The 21,463-nt window shown below is 43.3% G+C and overlaps 2 protein-coding genes across 5 annotated transcripts; one reads left to right on the plus strand and one right to left on the minus strand.

The window, feature by feature from the left end:
* Positions 1-69: 69 nt before the first annotated feature.
* On the minus strand, positions 70-10,815 carry THAP6 (THAP domain containing 6). 2 transcript variants are annotated; one of them, XR_007356206.2, is made up of 6 exons: positions 10,730-10,815; positions 9,943-10,045; positions 4,656-4,863; positions 3,839-3,964; positions 1,977-3,401; positions 70-1,616 (listed from the first exon to the last, which is right to left on the minus strand). XR_007356206.2 is itself a non-coding variant. In XM_048846828.2 (5 exons), exons 2-5 carry the CDS (start codon positions 10,020-10,022, stop codon positions 3,147-3,149), a joined length of 669 nt encoding a protein of 222 aa, XP_048702785.1. In that variant the 5' UTR covers positions 10,023-10,045; positions 10,730-10,815; the 3' UTR covers positions 70-3,146. The 2 variants fall into 2 exon arrangements, 1 of the variants encoding a protein (XP_048702785.1); XM_048846828.2 differs by having other exon boundaries at positions 70-3,401.
* On the plus strand, positions 10,561-21,128 carry RCHY1 (ring finger and CHY zinc finger domain containing 1). Of its 3 annotated transcripts, none has more exons than XM_075127448.1 (9): positions 10,561-10,669; positions 11,577-11,696; positions 12,809-12,924; positions 14,557-14,635; positions 15,229-15,273; positions 15,446-15,504; positions 16,681-16,707; positions 17,285-17,405; positions 19,386-21,128. In XM_075127448.1, the coding sequence occupies exons 2-9, from the start codon at positions 11,640-11,642 to the stop codon at positions 19,512-19,514; spliced, it is 633 nt and encodes a 210-aa protein (XP_074983549.1). In that variant the 5' UTR covers positions 10,561-10,669; positions 11,577-11,639; the 3' UTR covers positions 19,515-21,128. The 3 variants fall into 3 exon arrangements, with proteins under 3 accessions (XP_074983549.1, XP_048702782.1, XP_048702784.1); XM_048846825.2 differs by lacking the exon at positions 10,561-10,669 and adding an exon at positions 10,728-10,968; XM_048846827.2 differs by lacking the exon at positions 10,561-10,669 and adding an exon at positions 11,034-11,492.
* The last annotated feature ends 335 nt before the right edge of the window (positions 21,129-21,463 follow it).

Genomic DNA, 21,463 nt, shown 5'->3' on the forward strand with positions numbered 1-21,463 from the left:
TGGGGGATAGTTGTAACACTCTAGGGCATGTTATGGAGGCAATAAGAAAAAAGAACAAATAACCCCATATAACGTCTTTCCATTTTTTACTGTGACTGGTCATCATAAATAGATCATTGTATTAAAAACATAAAGTATCTTCTGGATTAAATATAACACTTGTTTGAGAATATTTAGGGAAAGTCACAATGCATCTTCATCCCCCTTCCTGCTATCAGCATAAGGGTGTTTTTTCTGTCTCTTCCCCTAAGAGCAAAGGATTCTTAACAGCCTAGATCCTGAACCTAGAAGCCATTAAGCAAATGTGGCTACTGTGTGTGTGAATTATCAATGCTACTAAATATTGCAGAAACTACGTATAGCAGAAGGCGATAAAAGTTGCCCTAGGTGCATTCTTACTCTGCATAACACTATGGGCTCCTGTAATTACATTTACACTGGTTTTGTAAGAACTGTGGATACTGAACTGAAACAAGTGTTATTAGCAGCTTCCCTGTTGAGCACACTACACCCAGCCCTTGAACACGGAGTTCATACATTGGTGTTTAGCAAATGCTGTACTTCCGTCTCCCACTCTAAGAAAACAGTGCCCAGAATAGCTACCTCTTTCCCACCAACACTCTTTGCAAAGGGCTTACGTTTCCTGTTTATAATGCACCTGAACTCATTCCAAATTGATGCAAATCTTAGACCAGGAAAATCTTCTGGAAAATGCCACATGCTGATTGCAGAATTAGTGACTGATGCGTTGCATCTAATACACTCACGATACAGAGAAGAACAAATGATCAATCCATGCTCTTAAAACATCCTGGGCCAAACTTCACCTGGACCCTTGAAAGAACAGCTGAATGTGAAATCATAGGTACGCAGGAGTGGCATGGATGTCAGAGTCCAGTGCCCTGCTATTGCCGACAACCATCTCATCTAATCCCATTCATAAATTTATCAAGCTCCATCTTGGGAGCTCTGCACATGCACTCCCGGGTAGTAAAGATCCAGATTAGGGCTGTTGATTAACGGCAGTTAGCTCATGCGATTAACTCAAAAAAATTAATTGCGATTAATCGCAGTTTTAATCGCACTGTTAAACAATAGAATACCAATTGAAATTTATTAAATATTTTTCGATGTTTTTCTACATTTTCAAATATATTGATTTCAGTTACAACACAGAATATAAAGTGTACATTGCTCACTTTTTTATGACAAATATTTGCACTGAAAAAATGATAAAAGAAATAGTTTTTCATTTCACCTCATACAAGTACTGTAGTGCAATCTCTTTAATCGTGAAAGTGCAACTTACAAATGTAGATTTTCTTTGGCACGTAACTGCACTCAAAGACAAAATGCAAAACTTTAGAGCTTACATGTCTACTCAGTCCTACTTCTTGTTCAGCCGATTGCTAAGACAAACACGTTTGTTTACATTTACAGGAGATAATGCTGCCCACTTCTTATTTACAGTGTCACCAGAAAGTGAGAACAGGCATTCGCATGGGACTTTTGTCGTCAGCATTGCAAGGTATTTACATGCTCGATATGCTAAACATTCATTTGCCCCTTCAGGCTTCGGCCACCATTCCAGAGGAGATGCTTCCATGCTGATGATGCTTGTTAAAAAAAAAAAAAAAGTGTTAATCAAATTTGTGACTGAGCTCCTTGGGGGAGAATTATATGTCTCCGGCTTTATTTTACCTGAATTCTGCCCTATATTTCATGTTATAGCAGTCTCAGATGATGACTCAGAACATTTTAAGAACACTTTCGCTGCAGATTTGACAAAATGCAAAGAAGGTACCAATGTGAGATTTCTAAAGATAGCTACAGCACTCGACCCAAGGTTTAAGAATCTGAAGTGCCTTCCAAAATCTGAGAGGGATGAGGTGTGGAGCTTGCTTTCAGAAGTCTTAAAAGAGCAACATTCCGATGCAGAAACTACAGAGCCCGAACCACCAAAAAAGAAAATTAACCTTCTGCTAGTGGCATCTGACTCAGATGATGAAAATGAACATGCGTCAGTCTGCACCGCTTTGGATAGTTATCGAGCAGAACCCGTCATCAGCATGAACGCACGTCCTCTGGAACGCTGGTGGAAGCATGAAGGGACATATGAATCTTTAGCGCATGAAGCGGGCATTATCTCCTGCAAATGTAAACAGACTTATCTGAGTGATTGGCTGATCAAGAAGTAGGACTGAGTGGACTTGTAGGCTCTAAAATTTTACATTGTTTTATTTTTGAATTCAGGGTATGGGGGTTTTTTTTACATAACTCTATATTTGTCAGTTCAAATTTCATGATAAAGAGATTGCACTACAATACTTGTATTAGGTGAAGTGAAAAATATTATTTCTTTTGTGTTTTTTTTACAGTGCAAATATTTGTAATCCAAAATACATATTAAAATAAGCACTGTACACTTTGTATTCTGTGTTGTAATTGAAATCATTTGAAAATGTAGAAAACATCCAAAATATTTAAATAAATGGTACTCTATTGTTAACAGCGTGATTAATTGTGTGATTAATTTTTTTGATCGCTTGACAGCCCTAGTCCAGACATTAGAAAATTTCATTTAAATCCAGTCCACGATGAGTCATGATTCTGGAGAAGCTCCTTTTCCTTCTAGTCTTTCCCCTGGTGAACAGCTCAACTCATAGCTACTGCCAAGATCACTTATCATCTTCCAGCACTTTCTCTTACCCATACAAATAGGGGATGTTGAACTTCTCTCCAAAGCCTGCTCATGAGACTTCCCCACCCTCTCCAACTCCAAGTCTCATATGCACTGTTTTAGTCCTGATTTGTACTCTTAGGGCCTCGCTAAGGTTGTGCATTATGAAATCTAAGCTGGAGGTCCCTCACCCTGCTAGTGCAACGATTGTTTACATTTATATTTTGTCTTTTGTAGCTCGCACTCCTGACCACTACCTCAGCCCTCAGAGACCAAGACACTTTGTTACACAAGGGAGCTATGTCCCAGGAGCAAAGATCTTGCCCAGATGGTATCTTTAGAGAAACTGCTTCTCCAAAGATCTGTTTGGTCTTGTTCATTGAGTGCTGATGGCCAACTTAAAACATCCCACTTCTGAATGCTGAACCTGAGGAGAACCTTTGCAGTTATTCCTGCTGCCGTTCCTTCAGTTGACAGTCTTCTCCTGTGTGCTCGCCTCAGACCACTCCCAGCAGTAAACATTCAGCTTACAGGCTGTTTCGGGGCTGATTAGACAATTGTTTTCCAGCTCCTGGATCATCGTCCTCAGTGATTCTCTGCGTTGTCGTTCTCTGTCTAAAGTGTTCCTCAGATGTTCCTTGGCCTCTTCGAGCTCACTGATTACCTGATCTAATTTACACTTCAGTTTCTTTGGACTGTCCAGTATGCTGTAACTGTGCTCCTGGAAACAAAATTCAATACATGAGACAGTCTCACCTTTCTCAAAGATCTCAGACTTCCACACATTCTCCCCATTCACCAAGAAGGAATTAAGAGACTGTTTAAAAGGCCAATCCCAACTCCCATTAGCAATCACTTTTTGCAAAACCATGCGATGTGCATGTGAAGCTTGCCTTCAAGGTAGTTAATCCACTATGGCTTAATGGTGGAACAACGTATGAGAAATGGAGATACCTCTAACTGCTCTCTGGTGAACAATAAATTTGAGGGAGATCCTTGAACTGATGCCCTAACACAAATGAAAACAGGGACACTGAGCCGAAATACACTGATGACCTAAGAGGATGCCATTCCCTGGACTTACACTGGCAGTGAGTATGCCCCACTGTGTTGAAAGTTTGCTATATTTAGGTGGTTCAAATAAGTCACTTTACTTACCAAGATGAATTGGGAATGAAATTCTCCTGTACTGGAAGGCAAATCCACAAGCTGGTGGTTATGAACTGTTACTGGCAGTGTTTTCAGTGGGGAGTTTCGTCTGCCATGAACTTTTCCTCGTCTCTGCTGTTATAAACATATATTTCACACTTCAGTTATTGAGACAAAGACATCAGAAAGAGATGGGATTGTGGAGGCTAATGTGTGGCTACTGTGTGCTGGAAGCAGGGGAAAGGTGAAGTGACGAATAAGTCCCACACTGAATTGGGATGCTAAAGGCTATTCATTAAATAGTTCCTGTAATGACAGTCAGATCTCCAAGGTGAGGAGCTCTCCAGCCCAGTCTTTTTGGTATGTTGGGAATTTATTTAATGATCTTATTATTGATTTGTATTAGGAAGCCCAGTAAAGGATCAGGACCTCATTATGCCAGCTATAAAGCAAATCCCTGCCCTGAAGAGCTCACAGAATAGGCATTTGGCTAGACTTGAGGTGATCCGTTTCACTTCTCCTTTTTTCATGTACTTGACCATTTCTTGTTCAGACTCACAATGGTTATTTAAAAAAAAGCCTTTAAGGGCATGATCCTGCACTGTTTCTTCAGGCAGTTCTGCGTAAGTATTGGGAGACAGAACAGGCCCAGAAAGATGCTAATCTTTGGGCACAATATTTTTCCACCTCTTCTCCTGTTACCTAGTGATAATCCAAAAGAAGAAAACATTTTCTGAGTTCTATGTAAAGTGCGGGGAAAAGCTTGCCCATGTTTGCCAATACAGTTAAATATAGGAACAATCACCTGCAGATTATAAAGACCAACCTGGACGTGAGAAGGAAATTCAAAAATGGAAGGGATGACTCCAGGTTTGAGCCTGATGTTGGGACCTCTTGTGTCGAAGTCTGACTTCTTAAAGTGGCGCGAACATAACACATCTGCTTTCTTAGGCTCCCACATACCTGCAGAGTTCACATCGAGTCTTTTCATGGCCAACACCCACCTTCTTTTGGCCTCCTCATCAGTGGGGAATCTAGGACAAGTGTGCAGACAGGAAAGCAAGTTGAATAGATCACCATTCTATTCTGCAGAGTCTCTGGCCTTACATAAGTTTCTGTAACTCGTGATTGTAAAAGGGCACACTTACAGGTAGCTTTGTGATCGCTCCTTCAGACAATGTGTAGCCTGTGTGCAGGTTGGCACTCACACCCTACTCTACCCAGCCATGCCCTGCTAGTACCACCTAGCAGACCCCTCCTTATGCTCTGGTTACAGACCCCACCATGTTATGACCTTCTGTGCAGGAAGAAAGGGGCTGTGTCCACCACCACAACCTTTTGAGTCAAATTAATTCACTTGAAGCCTGTTTACAGTAATAATTCATAAATCCTCAAGGAACTGACTTGGTAAATACAAAATGACAGAGATGGGTTCAGTTCTGCAGCCAATGTAGTGACTGTTTCCACTGGCTACTCCTAGAGGCTATTTCTATATGGCCTTTCATTTCAGAGATACCAGACACTTCACATTTCATAAGACTATTCTTTTGTCAATTTTGGGCAGGCTAGAAGTGATTAGTTTAGACATAAATATTCCACACTCAGATGATATGAAAATGACAGCTCTATTTTAAAGGATGACACATGTAATGAATTTTTTGAGATATCTAGTTCTGTGAGTGAAAAAGCCACAAGTTTTTAAAATTTCCACAGCCACACACCCACACCCGAGTCTGGATTATTTTGACTATTATAACCAGCATTACGAGAATCATGTTACTTTGTGGCTGCAGTGTTTAGACAATGACTTTTTATGGTTGAGTCTGGGATGAAACAAAGGAAAGCCTTAAAATGTTTCTTTGGATAATCATGGGATACACACCCTGTGATACGATTGTTTTCTGCACCCTTTCATTGTGCTAATCTTTATTTCTAAGATATTATTACCCAATGGGACAGACATTTGAGTTCATTTGTATTTTGGAAAGAAAAATACAAAATACTATTTTGATGGCAAGAAGCAGCCATTCTAAATCACTGAGTTTACAAACAAGGCAGCATGTACGAATAAGGAGAAGAAATGCCAAGTGAATGAGTTACATAAGAACGGCCAAAGTGGGTCAGACCAAAGGTCCATCTAGCTCAGTATCCTGTCTTCGGACAGTGACCAATGCCAGATGCTTCAGAGGGAAGGAACAGAACATGTACTTATCAAGTGATCCATCCTCTGTCGCCCATTCCGAGCTTCTGGCAAACAGAGGCTAGGGACACCATCCCTGTCCATCATGGCTAATAGCCATTGATGAACCTATCCTCCATGAATTTACCTAGTTCGTTTTTGAACCCTGTTATAGTCTTGGCCTTCACAACACCCTCTGGCAAGGAGTTCCACAGGTTGACTGTGCATTGTGTGAAGAAATACTTCCTTTTGTTTGTTTTAAATGAGCTGCCTATTAATTTCATTTGGTGAGCCCTAGTTCTTGTGCTATGAGAAGGAGTAAATAACACTTCCTTTTCTACTTTCTCCACAACAGTCATGATTTTATAGACCTCTATCATATCCCCCCTTAGTCATCTCTTTTCCAAGCTGAACAGTCCCACTCCTATTAATCTTTCCTCATACGAAAGCTGTTCAATACCCCTCATCATTTTTGTTGCCCTTTTCTGAACCTTTTCCAATTCCAATATATCTTTTTTGAGATGGGGCAACCACATCTGCACGCAGTATTCAAGATATAGGTGTACCAAAGATTTATATAGAGGCAATCTGACATTTTCTGTCTTATTATCTCTTCCTTTCTTAATGATTCCCAACATTCTGTTCCTCCCTCCCTCCCAAGATTATCTTTAATGGAACAAATATAGACACATGGGCAGAAATAGACCCTCTAGGGTCTATTTTAATCCACATTTGGACAAATTTTAAGATAATTGTATTCTGGTGGTTGTGTTAAGGTTGGCAGAATGTAATGCAAAAGCTAGAGATTCTTTGGCTGATTCTTCTTTCAGGTTCCTCATGTGTAGGGCAGGAATTAGTTAGAAGCTTTAATATCAGAGGATTTCTCCAGACTGCTCACCTCACTTTGCCTGAGAGCATCACACTGGTGCAGTAGCAGACCAGAGAGAAAGATACCATTCCTCATACGGTCTACTAGTAAATGGAGACAACCCATCAGGAGACATCATAGAATATCAGGGTTCGAAGGGACCTCAAGAGGTCATCTAGTCCAACCCCCTACTCAAAGCAGGACCAATCCCCAATTTTTGCCCCATCCCTAAATGGCCCCATCAAGGATTGAACTCACAATCCTGGGTTTAGCAGGCCAATGCTCAAACCATTGAGCTATCTCTAACCCCATCAGCTGTTCTGCAACCTCTGACTACTGTCCAGAATGGAGGGGAGTTATTGACACTGCCCACTCTGAACAGAATGTACTTTCTATTAGTTCCTTAGTTGCATCCGAGAGTGCTGAAGGAATTGGCGGCTGTGATTGCAGAGCCATTGGCCATTATCTTTGAAAACTCGTGGCGAACCGGGGAAGTCCCGGATGACTGGAAAAAGGCTAATGTAGTGCCAATCTTTAAAAAAATCTTTAAAAAAGGGAAGAAGGAGGATCCAGGGAACTACAGGCCAGTCAGCCTCACCTCAGTCCCTGGAAAAATCATGGAGCAGGTCCTCAAAGAATCAATCCTGAAGCACTTGCATGAGAGGAAAGTGATCAGGAACAGCCAGCATGGATTCACCAAGGGAAGGTCATGCCTGACTAATCTAATTGCCTTTTATGATGAGATTACTGGTTCTGTGGATGAAGGGAAAGCAGTGGATGTATTGTTTCTTGACTTTAGCAAAGCTTTTGACACGGTCTCCCACAGTATTCTTGTCAGCAAGTTAAGGAAGTATGGGCTGGATGAATGCACTATAAGGTGGGTAGAAAGCTGGCTAGATTGTCGGGCTCAGCGGGTAGTGATCAATGGCTCCATGTCTAGTTGGCAGCCGGTATCAAGTGGAGTGCCCCAAGGGTCGGTCCTGGGGCCGGTTTTGTTCAATATCTTCATAAATGATCTGGAGGATGGTGTGGATTGCACTCTCAGCAAATTTGCGGATGATACTAAACTGGGAGGAGTGGTAGATACGCTGGAGGGGAGGGATAGGATACAGAAGGACCTAGACAAATTGGAGGATTGGGCCAAAAGAAATCTGATGAGGTTCAATAAGGATAAGTGCAGGGTCCTGCACTTAGGATGGAAGAATCCAATGCACCGCTACAGACTAGGGACCGAATGGCTAGGCAGCAGTTCTGCGGAAAAGGACCTAGGGGTGACAGTGGACGAGAAGCTGGATATGAGTCAGCAGTGTGCCCTTGTTGCCAAGAAGGCCAATGGCATTTTGGGATGTATAAGTAGGGGCATAGCGAGCAGATCGAGGGACATGATCGTTCCCCTCTATTCGACATTGGTGAGGCCTCATCTGGAGTACTGTGTCCAGTTTTGGGCCCCACACTACAAGAAGGATGTGGATAAATTGGAGAGAGTCCAGCGAAGGGCAACAAAAATGATTAGGGGTCTAGAACACATGAGTTATGAGGAGAGGCTGAGGGAGCTGGGATTGTTTAGCCTGCAGAAGAGAAGAATGAGGGGGGATTTGATAGCTGCTTTCAACTACCTGAAAGGGGGTTCCAAAGAGGATGGCTCTAGACTGTTCTCAATGGTAGCAGATGACAGAACGAGGAGTAATGGTCTCAAGTTGCAGTGGGGGAGGTTTAGATTGGATATTAGGAAAAACTTTTTCTCTAAGAGGGTGGTGAAACACTGGAATGCGTTACCTAGGGAGGTGGTAGAATCTCCTTCCTTAGAGGTTTTTAAGGTCAGGCTTGACAAAGCCCTGGCAGGGATGATTTAACTGGGAATTGGTCCTGCTTCGAGCAGGGGGTTGGATTAGATGACCTTCAGGGGTCCCTTCCAACCCTGATATTCTATGATTCTATGAAAAGAGCTCAGATAAGGGGTAAAGGGCCACGTTTAGTGATGAAGGCAATTTATATAGTTTTTTGGATCCTATGGAACTATCTTTTGTTAACACTTTCTCTGTCTTTGGGTTTCCACCTAAATGCCCAGTTTATCCATGCCCTAATCTTTTATGTTCAATAACCAGCAGAGGGAAAATAACTGTTCCTTCCACTCTATCACACACCAGGAAAAAGTTCAAATAATACCAATGGATTGTGACAACATAGTCTTTATATTAAGGGCTTTGGAGCGGAGCCCGGAGCTGGAGCGCGGAGCAGTGAAACTGCAGGTTTTTGCCTGGAGCTGGAGCGGAGCCAGAGCACAGCTCCAAAGCCCTGTTTGTATTGATAGTAGTTAGTCACTGCACTGGCAGGAGCACGTTTATGTCTCGTTCTTTGTTCACTATTAATCAATTTGATTATAAATATTTTGACTTTATAACTAACTCCATAAACAAGACATGGTAAAAGTCAAAATATCAGAGGTCTGGGCATGAGCTGTTTTAATGGCTAATAAAGTATCTGTTGCTGAATTGTACCAAGTTCTCTCTTTTTGGAGTGTGCTCTGTATTTCCAGTAGCTTCCCCGTTATGAAGGTTGTTACTTTAACACACTAGAAGCCAACCATTTTCAAATGACGTTTCTATGAACTGTAAACATTTCAGAGCCTACACCCTATTTGAACCACCGGTGAAGGCAAGCAGCTTGACCACAGAAAAAGCTTGAAATGTACAAGACTAAAACAGGGCAAGGAACAAAAACAGTGGACTGACGATACTTTCTGTGTGCTAATTATTTCATTTCTCTCTTCAAAGATATTTACCAAGTTTTAGTATTTTCCAGATGGGGTAATGAATGTGCAGAGAGGCGGTAAAAGACCAACGCTACAAGGCAAGGTCCTGCTCCTTGCAAGCATCCCTCCTGCAGTGGGAGGTCCTACCCCACCATGGACCAGTTCCCATGAGCAGGGTCCAGATCAGTAGCAGCACTGGGACTAGAGCCTGGATTTCTTAACTCTAGCTCACGGAGCATGGAACGGGCTCACCCCTGGCCCCAGGTTCAAACTGAGTTACTTCCCCCGTTAGTTTACACGAGTCTGAACCTTACACGTGAAACGTCAGCCCTCGGAGCTTGGAATTCGGCAAACATCTAGACGCGCAGCCGATGGCCGAGCAGCTCTTCACCATGGCACGGGTGGCTCATCGCAGAACTGGGGAAAGAGCGAGGCTGAGCGGGGAAGGAAATGGGGTGAGGGCGGGCCGGCCCCCTTGAGCCTGGCCGGCCGGGCGTGTCCGCATGAGCCCGGGCACCGGGGCATGGCCACCCGCATGGTGCCGTCCAGCGACACCACCGGTGGCCTTTAGGGGGGCCAGGCAGCAAGTGTGAAAAATTGGGATGGGGGGGGGCTGGGTGTGTGTGTGTGTGGGGGGGGGGAATAGGAGCCTCTATAAGAAAAAGACCCCAAATATCGGGACTGTGCCTATAAAAATTGGGACGGGGGGGGGGGGCTGGGTGTGTGTGGGGGTAATAGGAGCCTCTATAAGAAAAAGACCCCAAATATCGGGACTGTGCCTATAAAATCGGGACATCGGGTCACACGGCGGGTCCCCGGCCAGTGACACGCGAAGGCAGCCCCGCGGCGTGTCCGGGTTTCATTCGCTTTTAACACAGCTGGGGGCGCGCGCGCGGGGCGGGCGGGGGCGCGGGGCTGGGGGGCGGGGCCAGTCACGTGCTCATTAACGGGCTGCGAAGCCGCGGGCAGCTCCTGCGGTTCCCGCCCTCACGGAACCCGGGCGCTGCGGGAGGGGCGTCACGCGGGGCGGGACAGGCTGAGGTACCCAGAGGGGGGGCACCAGGCCCGGCGCGCGCGGGGGACGGGGCAGGTTCCGGGTACCTGGGGGCAGCGGCGCTTCCTCCTCCGGGCTCTTCGCTTCCGCCCCGCTTCGCCCGCCGGAAGTGCCGCTCACGGCGGCGGCCGGAAGTGGTTCCGGGAGGCGGCGGCGGCGGCCCCCGCCCATAGAGAAGAGGCGGGCGAGCGGGCAGAGCGGCGCCGCGGGCGGGCGGGCAGCGGCCATGGCGGCGGCGGCGGCGGAGGCCGGCTGCGAGCACTATCGCCGCAGCTGCCTGCTCCAGGTGGGGGCGGGCTCGGCTCTCTCCCCGCGGTCCGGGCTCGGCTCTGGGAGCCGCTCCCGCCGCCGGCCTCGGCTCTCGCGGGGCCGCCCCGAGCGGCTTCTCCGGCCGCCTCGCCCGGGCTTTGCCCTTCTCCTGCTCCCCCCGCGAGAGGGGCCTGGGCGCCGTGCCGGGCGCCTCCCCTCTCTGCCGGGGCCCGGCTGACGGCCCCTGCCCCGCGAGCTGTCCGAGTCTGCGGCGCCGAGCTGCTGGGGGACGCGCCCCTCTCCCCCGCTGGAGCGGGGAGGCCCGGTGGAGCTTTTGGCTCGGAAGCATGGGTTGGCGGGGAGCAAACCTCGTCCGAGGCGTGCTCCAGGGTGCACGTTTTCACTTTCTGCCCACGCAAGCGGGAGCTTCCCTTTTCCTTCCTCTCCGTCCCCAAGTCCGGCCGCTCCCGCCCGCGGATACCTTGCAACGGAGAGACCAAGCTTGTGCTGTCTCCAGCTCCACCAACCTGACCTAGTCTAGGGCTTTGAAACGCTAAAAGGGTAAATGAAACCTAGGCGCCCCCGTTCGCTGTAACTTAAATTTTGATTTCCTCATCGTTTGTCTCCTCTTCTTTGTTTTTACAGGCTCCTTGCTGCGGTAAGTTTTACGTTTGCCGTCTGTGTCATGACAGCAAGGAAGATCATCAGATGGATCGTTTTAAAGTAAAACAAGTGCAGTGTGCAAAGTGCAAAAGCATCCAGCAGGTAATGGTGTATACTTTAATCTTTTCAATATGTGGTGACTGCAGTTGTTATCTCTGAATGGGATTATAAAACACAGATGCTTAATAGAGGGTCTTAATTTTACTCTGTGTGGGGGGGGTAGATTTTTCCATTCCTTCAAATGGTAAGATAAGAGTAAAGGGAATTCCTGTGTTTTAGGGGGAAGTTGCATTTATTCTCTCTCGGTTACCTAGACAGTTAACATTCGAGGAGGAGAGAGGTGGTTTCAGTTCCTAGCAAAACTAATATAAACACTCTAGCCTGGCTACAGAACAGGGTTAAGGTTATAGAGTGAAACTCTTACAACTAAGTCCCTTGGCTTTGTTACATTTGTAGTGTGGACAGGACCTTAGTGTCTCTCCTGTAGCTTCTGATCGTTCCCTGTGTTCCTGCAGGTAGCACTTCCACAGCAGCACTAGTAAGTGCCGAGATAGGTGCTATAGAAAACTCAGCTAGATAATGAAACTTACAACTGTATCTTTTTCATTCTGCTGTTTTGCTATCTCTGGACGAATGCTGTGTACAGGATTTGTGTCTAGATTTGATTCCCCCCCCCCCCCTTTCAATATACTGCCACAGTAATAAGAATGTAGCGGGGAGGGTGGTGGGACGACATGGGACTCTATCTTGTGTCCACCCAAACTCAGTGGCGTGACCAAGTATGGCAAATCCTATATTCCTGTTTCTCAGGTTTGTTCTGTAAGACAAAGTCTGAAGTCTAATTCCTTAGACAGCATGTAAAATGTCCCTAGTGAAGACTGTTTTTGATTAAAAGAATAAGGAAATTGTATAAAAATCCTGTCAGGATTGGCAGGTGTAAATATGGACTTACGGTGATACTAGAATTGCCTGCCTAAAATGTCTTAACTCTGAACTTGCATATATGCATCTTTTTTGTGGGCACAAAGCCATATAAGATCCTGAAAGTATAGGCTCTGTGATGTGGGACAACAGGCTGTGCTCACCAAGTGTTAAGTCTAACTCTAGTAATAATGGCTCATTAAAGTGCTAGCTTGAAGAACTAAAAGAACCCCCCCTTTTCTAGCAAAATGCTGGTAGTTCTTATTGCTTACATTATGTGTATGTACTTGTAGGCTCAACAGAGTTGTGAGGATTGCAGCAGTATGTTCGGAGAATATTACTGCGGTATATGCCACCTATTTGACAAAGACAAGAAGCAGTATCACTGTGAGAAGTGTGGAATTTGTAGGTACTGTATTTAAAATTATTAATATTTTTTCTTCAATGTTATTTGCGTTTCCAAGTTTTTAAAGCAATTCTGCTTAGGTTGGCTTAAATATTGGTAACTTTAAGATACTGTATTTTGAAATTGAAATTATGCATTGTGTGTAAGAATTCAGGATGTTAGCAAGCAGCTATGAGTTTAAAAATATGTCTTGCTTAAAGAACACTTAAAAAAAGTCATTCCGTTATTTGCATATAGTTTTTTGCCTTGGTGGGTAATGTAGACATGGGAAAATTCAGGGGGGTGTCCTTTTACACTGAATTCTCATTAATAAAGGGGAAAGTTTTGTCAAGTAATGAGTTTAAAAGCTTTCTGTTGCTTTTAAATGCCCAGTTAAAATGGATTTTCCTAAAACAATTCCGATTGTAGGTCTTAACCTACATGATTCCCTTTTGTTCGCTAAAATCAATCTTCTAGTGATGTTGCACAGGTTTAATGTGGTCTGGGAAGGGAAAAATCCACCCCACCCGCCTCCCGATCCTCTGTTGCATATTCTGCACTCATTTCATGTGTAGAACTCCAAAAACAGAATATGCAGTAGAGCACTGTACTTTGGGTAAAAGATCTGTAATGTTTGTTGGGGGTGGGAAAGACTTCTTAATTTCCCACTGCTGCAAAAAATTTGTCCTTAAAAAGATCTACACAAACTCTTGAAACCTTTGGTGGATGAATTAAGTTGATATTGTTCTGTGTTTAAATTATAGCAGCTTCCTGCAGCAGACCTATGCTTTCCATTTTCATCTAACTGCTCTGTACCACTAATTAATATTAAAGAAAGCAGTCTTAGAATTTCTGACTTAGTTATAAACATGTTGGTGCTAATTTCTCTTCATTTTAGAGAGAACATTAACATGATATTTCAGAGCCTTTGTTTCCAGAGATTGGGTTTAGATAAAGTTCTTCCTAAATGCATGACTTTCAGAGAGATTTGAACTGTGTTTATGTAATAGAAATTGTGTAGAAACAAGTATCTGTTTAACCTGTGCTAATTATAGTTAGATCTATTGTTACTAGAAAATAACAGGGGTAGAGTCTGCAAATCTGTGACTAATCATGGATTTTTTGAGACTCAGGGAAGCAGGCCTCGTATTGGAGATAAGCTTTTCCTTCTGATGTAGCTCAAAAACAAAGAAAGCTTGATCTTTAAAAATGTCATTGAACACATAATGGTGGGGAATGATTTTCGTACAGGCATCTGTTGAAGCAGTTTCCTTGCACTGCAGCTATTGTAAATGTCTGCCAGTGTGAAAATTAATAAGTGCTAAAGAGGGGGGAAAAGTTGGTGGCTACCATAAAACAAGGGCCATCATCTCGAAAATATACTTTATTTTAAAGTTGCACTGGTGGTTGTCAAACGTGACACTTAAGAATATTTAATGTAACGACTCGAAGGAAACAGTTAAAAATCTTGTGCTTTTGACAGCTCTTTGTGTAATCAGTTTCACTTAACTTCATAAAATGTCACAGTCCTTTTAAAATCGTTTTCTTGACCTGGGAGACCATCTTTTCTAAGTGTATAACTTTTCTTGCAGGTATTAAAATGTAAATTGTACAGAAATTGGCAAACTATTCCTAACCAACTGCCTGTCTCTTTAGGATTGGTCCAAAAGAAGACTTTTTCCATTGTTCAAAATGTAACTTATGTCTAGCTTTGAGTTTTCAAGGAAAACATAAGGTATGAATGTAATGCTCTATAGTTTCATTTAAAAAGAACACCGCTACCCCCATCACTGTGCTTAAGAAAATGAGAGCTGGTACATCCTAGCTAGACCCATTTATAATACAGACCAGTGCTATGCATACTCTCCTCCTTCCACCAATGGATCGCAGTCCTGAACAGCAACATTGATCAGCATTGGACTTCTGTATTGCTTCCCTTGCCATGTGAATCCCCTGGAATATACTCTTTGAAATTTCATTGTACATCTGGAGGTCCACGTATCTATGATTAACTCTTCTAGGAATGTTTTAAGATTTTGTCAGTTTGATTTGCCACTTTCCTAGTGTGGTCTAGTAGGTTTTTTTTTTTTTTTTTTTTTTGGGAAGTCCCATAAACAATTAAAAAGATTAAAATTGGAAATTTTAGCATTCACAGATTTTACCAGAATCCCCTTTGATGGAATTTGAACCCATGTTCGGAGTAGTAAAAGGTTTCATGAAACTTTTATATGTTCTCAGGAAATGTAGATCCAAATACTTCTATTATGCAAGAATCTACATTTATTTTTCTTTCCTGTTAAGCTGCCTTTTTTTTTTTTCTTTACAAAGTGCATTGAAAATGTCTCCAGGCAGGACTGTCCAATATGTTTAGAGGTAAGGGTTGGGTTTTTTAAATGTTTCAGCTATTAAAAGTTTACATGAAAGTAAATTCTATACCTTAATTGTGTACCTATTGAAATATCCTTTTTCCCTTTTGGCTTTGACTTTAGCTTTCTGGGTGTGTTTGGTACTTGGGAAAATACATGTTAATTATGTCTTGAAACAGGACATTCACACCTCACGTGTTGGAGCTCACGTTCTGCCGTGTGGACACCTTCTTCATAGGTAAAGTCACTTCTGTAGAATCCTCAATATCAGAAATGGAAATATCTGTTGTATCTTCCAGTCCATCTCCTCACTAATGCAAGGCTGATTGTTCTCTGCTATCTTCAGTGGTGTTCCGAATGTCCCAAGCAATGGGGCTTCCGTCCTTTCCTTTGGAGACTTCTCTCCAACCCAGTAAAACTTCCTGACAGAGAGGCTTCCTTGATGTTCATCTTACATTTTCCCTTGCTTAATTTCTTCTTGTTACCACTTATACTCCAGCATATCACCCTATATAATGCCCTCCTTGGTGCAGATTGTTGTGCCGCCCCCTCACTCTGGCCCTATAATGAAGAGCCCCATGGGGCTTTGTGAAGGCACAGGGGTCTGACTTCATGGAACATGTTGGAGGGTCCAGGACTCAAGTTGTCTCTTAACCAGTCTATATATTTAACTCTTAATTTTCATTCTGCATTGTCCTTGCGTCCACTGAACGTTTCTATTACTCTAGGAAATCTTTCCAGTTTGTCCATAATTTTTATGCTGACATGGTGCCCAGAACTGAATACAGTACTCCCAGAGCGTGGTCACAACAGAGTCACATATTTCCTTCATGTCCTGTGCATCGATGCCTCTATATTCAACCCAAAATGTCCTTATCCCTTTTTTGTTTGTTCGCTATTATGTCTCATTGGAAATACCTTGGATTTTCTTCTATTCCTAGGTCTCCTTCATTGCTGTTTGCCAGGCTCCCCCTCCCACTGACTGTACGTTGTAGATTAACGTTCTCCAGATGTAGCAGCATGACGTTTTCCTAACTGAATCTTGCTTTGTTGTGTTCTGCCCATCTCCCTAACTCTCTCTGAAGTCGTTCTCTGTCCCTGTTGTTTGGAGTGATCTTGAATCATCTGCAAGTTTCATTCCCACGCTGTTGACTCCTTCCTCCAGTTCACTACTGAAGATGTCAGAATGGGACCTAACACATTCTGGTGTCCTTGGGTCCCTCTAAACACTAAGTGTTGGTGCTCAGTTGCCTCCCTCTTTCCACTGCCATACAAATTATTTTTTAACCATAGCTCTTTGGCTAGCTCACTCTTCCTTCAGTTGAAGCCCCACTTTTCTGTCCAGAGGGTTTAAAGCACAGTGACTTCACCTTCTTCGTGTAGCTACTAATGTGGCCTTGTGTTTTCTTTTTAGAACTTGTTATGAAGACATGTTAAAAGAGTGAGTATTCTGACCCCACTTCTTCCTAAGTACCATGGCAGTGCAGACTCCTGAGCTGGAGAAGTAAAGATTGCTGTGACAATCCAGGACTGAGCGATTTAAAGGCAACTGTTAACAAAGCAGTCTCTCCTCTGCTGCTTCCAGCAAACACTGTGCAATGTGTTCATGTTGTACATCGCCTTTCTCATTGACTACTGGGATGGGAATCAGTTCATAAGACTGGAAGGGAGCTCCTGGGTAACTGAGTCCAATCCCCTGCTTTCACAGGCAACACTGTCATATAATCCCATTCATAAACTTATCAGCTAGATCTTAAAGCTAGTGGGGTTGTTTGCCCCACTGCTCCTGTGGGGAGACTGTGCCAGCCCGTCACTCCTCTGGTGGACAGAAGCCTTCTGCTCATTTCCAGCCTAAATTTATTCATGGCCAGTTTATCCCCATTTGTCCTTGTGCCAACATTGTTCTTTACATTCAATAGCTCTTCTCCCTCCCTGGGGTTTTCCTCCCCGTCCTGATGTTTTTAAACTGACTCTGTCACCACAGCAGCTTTCTGACTTGTATTTCGTGTCCTTGCCAGAGGTTACCGATGCCCCTTGTGCATGCACTCGGCTTTAGATATGTCCAGGTACTGGCGACAATTGGATGATGAAGTGGCACAAACCCCTATGCCCACGGAATATCGGAACATGATGGTGGAGGTAAATGGCAACTTTTCTCACCATGCCCCCTTCCAGTCTCCCTCCATTATTGGCCACTCTCTACCATCCTGTTAGTCGGAGTAGAGAGCAAGTGGAGCTCTCTCTGAAACAAAAGGTAATGTTACCCTTTGGCATGATGCAGAACCGTTGTTTCTCATGTTCAGGGGATAAGGTGACCAGCTAGGTGAAGAACTATTTTGTTCCTTACCCACCGGTGCCTGGTATAGCATTGCACTGAGCGGGGGGGAAGGGATGCCGGGGGAATTACTCTTCTGAAACATCTTGGATTGTCAGACAACACCAGATCAGGGAGCCACTGTCCTCTGCAGGAGCAGGAATGTATGCTCTCTTCCCATTCCAGAGTGAACACACTGTTTGTGCAAAACGCTCGGATGTTTGCCAGCGTTAGGGTGGCAAATTGGGTGCCGCTATTCTAGCCAAGGGTAACTCAGCCTTTGACATCCACGTTGGGCCTGGCTTCTGCTTGCTAGTGAAACTTAAATTAGGATCAGGGCTATGTAACTTATTCCAGCAGCACGCGGAAAGCCAGCCCAGATGCCCCACTTCCCTAGTGTTTCTTGGATTGAGGATGGTTCTGCTTTTTTAGATGATGTAGAAAAGAACGTATTTCCCAGAATGGATTATTTGAAGTCTCATAGAGCAGTGTCAGGCAGCCCCCACAGAGGGAATAGTGTAACCAGAGCTTTGTGTCCTCTCCAGTCTTCATCTTCTGGAAAAGCTTAGGCTGATTGTCTGGGAAGGCTAAATTTGTTATGCAGCTAATGCAAAAAATAAAAAGGTAATCAAAGTTGTTAAACAGCACACTTATCTAAACCATATTAGTAAAAAAAAAAAATTGCATAATATTAAAAAGAGAAAATTTGCAGATTGCAAGGCTTAGAAGGTGCTAAGCCTTGGGCACCATATGAAATTAATAATTCAACTGTGCCAATTATAATTGCTGTTTAAAATGAACAGGAAATCATAAAAAATTAACAATATAAGTACAACAGAAAATAAGACCTATAACCAGCATTATCCCAGTGTAAAAATGGCAACATAAGGAAAAAATAAAAACAGCCTGCTGTAAACAAATCAAGCACAGATGGTCCTGTAAGTGCTCAGCCCAAAATAAACCGGACCACCAGCGAGGGAGGTTGGGCCCAACTAGTTGTTAAAGAGAGAGTGAAGGAGGTGATACTGCTAGGGACACAGTATGTGCTGTGAAATATCACAACTTCTCGGTGGAGACAACACCATGCCGGGGAATCTGAACCTCACCTCTTTGACTGAGATTGGGACCCATGCCTTATGGCCAAGTGTAAAAATAAAAATGTAACAGAAGTCGTGACAGACAAAGAGAGAATCCCTGGTGGCCAGTCTCGTTGCACCTGTACCTCCCTTGCCCATTAACACCGCTGACTTCATACAGAGGAAAATAGAATGATTGGTGCACATTGCCCAACTAATAGCCAAGCAACAAACAATTGAAAACAATACTGTACCAAAGGAGGTGAGTTGGTGCCCCCGGTTCGTACTTTAAGCCTAATATTAATAGAAATTCAAATAGTTACCACCACTGTGGTCTTACAAATGTGCTGCTAAATAATAAACTTAAAAAAAAAAAAAAACCCCAACCAACCCCCCCAAAATAATACCAATAAAACAAATATAAAACAAAAAAATATAGCTAAAACCTAACCCAGCGTAAATAAACACACACAAACGCCTCATTTAAAAAAAAATGTAAAATATCAAATTAAAAACAAAATACTTATTCTAAATCAACAAAACTAAAAAAATAAAATATCGAAACCAACTAAAATAAAAGACAAGTCCTGTTTACTAGAAATAACAAAAAAATAAAATAAGAATATACAAATAAAATAAAAAGATGTCTGGTAGTAAGCAAGTTTTGTTCTAGGCACAATGTTTTATGCAGCCTCCCATTTGTCTTACGGCCACTCTCTTTTACTACAGATCCTTTGCAATGATTGCAGTGCCCGGTCCACGGTACAGTTCCATATCTTAGGCATGAAGTGTACAAGCTGTGAATCCTACAACACTGCTCAAGACGGAGGATGCAGGATGGCTCTGGAGCAGCAGTGACTACCACCCACATCGCATGTTACTGGAAAGAAAACCATCCTTGTTTGATATGGCTGCTAAGGCACACCACAATGTTTCATAGTACAAATGGTTTCTCTGTTAATGTCCTATCACAAAATCCCAATTCCTGGCGCTGTATTCAGGCTCCTTAGGAAACTGTCACTCTCTGCTGTTAGCATATCCTATGATTCCCCCACTGCAGTGGTTGTGAAGTGCAGATCCATGTCAGAGCGCCTGTGAGATCTCACCCCTCTGCTTTCTACAGTGATGCTCCCTGGAGAGCATTCTTGTCTGGTGGAACTTCCCTTTCCGTGGTGCTGTGCATCACACACAGTGTTGGTCCTTGAGAACTGCAAATTTTAGAGGAGAGCTCAGCTGTTTTTTCTACCATGCTGTATAGATACATATTTCTAATAAGATGATTTATAAGCAACATCTGTCAGAACTGAACTGATTCAGTGGCATCTGAGGGCTCCGACCAGATTCCGTGGAGGCTGTTGCTTCCAGGAAGAGAGGGCAGCAAGGATAGACAGATACCCCTTCTGCATAGAAATCCGTGGGGAAGGTCAGTAGCTTGGAGTGCTATCTTAAGGAAAGCTTAAGTCTTCAATCTTTTTGGTAAATAGATTTTGTTTGTGAGTGACACTTGTAGGTGGATGAAGTCTGGGAAATGGAGGTGACGATAGATGGAAGAGGTGGAGTGGTACAAATCATTTATCTTCATCTGCAACTCCCACAACCTGCACAAAGTAAAAATGAGCAGGTTTATTAATGTAAAGCAAGGCTACTGTGTGTCAGATCAGTGTGGATATACAACACTTTAAAAACAGGGCTCAAAGCTGCTGCTTTTCTCAACTGGTTTCTCTACATCTTAGTTCCTTTCATCTGCTGCAATTACACTAGCCATTGATTTCTCTCCACCCCGAAGGCCCCGATGCTGAAAAGTCGAACCAACATGCTTCCTTTAAATATGCCAGCGGTCTGTTAACTTCAGTGAGTCTATTCAGGTGTATGAAGTTAGGCATGTGCCTTCGTCTTTTCAGGATTGAGGCCAAAAATAGTTAGTTCCATTGATTCTGCAATTTTGCAAAAATTCTCCAATTTAGGGACACTCTCAGGTGGTTTAGGCCCAGTCTTTGCTTTTGCAGTTGTTTTCTTGAAACTAGATCTTACAAAACAATTGTTAAAATATACTGAAAATAGTTCCCTCCAGAGTGTTGGCAGTCTGAATGCTGCGGGATGGCCCTCCTTTGTGAGAGCCAGTGTGTGAAAGTAGCTCAAGGTATATATGAAAGAATCTTATCTCTTTCATTCTCCATGCTGAGTGAAATCAGAAAATCACAAACCTAGCTTCTCACTATGTAGCTTATTTTTTAAACTTGTTCTAATTATCTAAAGTGTCACTAAAAATTTATTTTTCATCTGACAGTGTCCCTTTATGCTCAAAAATACTTCAACTCTAAATGCTGCATGGTAGTATTAGTGTATCCTGCTACGGAAATCGAACTGCATATATGTAGGGATCTTTTTCTAAAGCCCTTTTCTCAATGCCATAAAGTAATGTATTTTGATGTACAGTAATATCTTTAATAAAGCAGATTATAGTAAACTCTTCATTAGCTTGGTGATCGCCGTTCCTGGGAAGTGTCAAGTGAGTTTGAACTAAAATGGGATGGTGTAAAAATATGGTTTGTCAGTTCATTTCAATGGCAGTGTTGGATTTTTTTTACTTTGCTAGATGCTGGACCCACTGGCATGTGAGGAAAGGTGGGAGAATGCAACTACAGCTGGAATATTACTTGACTCAGATTTTTTTATACTAGATCTGTGCTGAGCCTTTGGACCTGCACAGTTGTTTACGCTGGAAATAGTTTTCCAGCAGCTCATGTTGTTTCTCAACCTCTCCACGGCAGTCCCGACAGCTACATTAAACTCTGTATGCTTCCCTC

Source organism: Caretta caretta, chromosome 4, assembly GCF_965140235.1.
Source record: "Caretta caretta isolate rCarCar2 chromosome 4, rCarCar1.hap1, whole genome shotgun sequence".
In the NCBI taxonomy this organism is placed as follows: Eukaryota; Metazoa; Chordata; order Testudines; family Cheloniidae; genus Caretta; species Caretta caretta.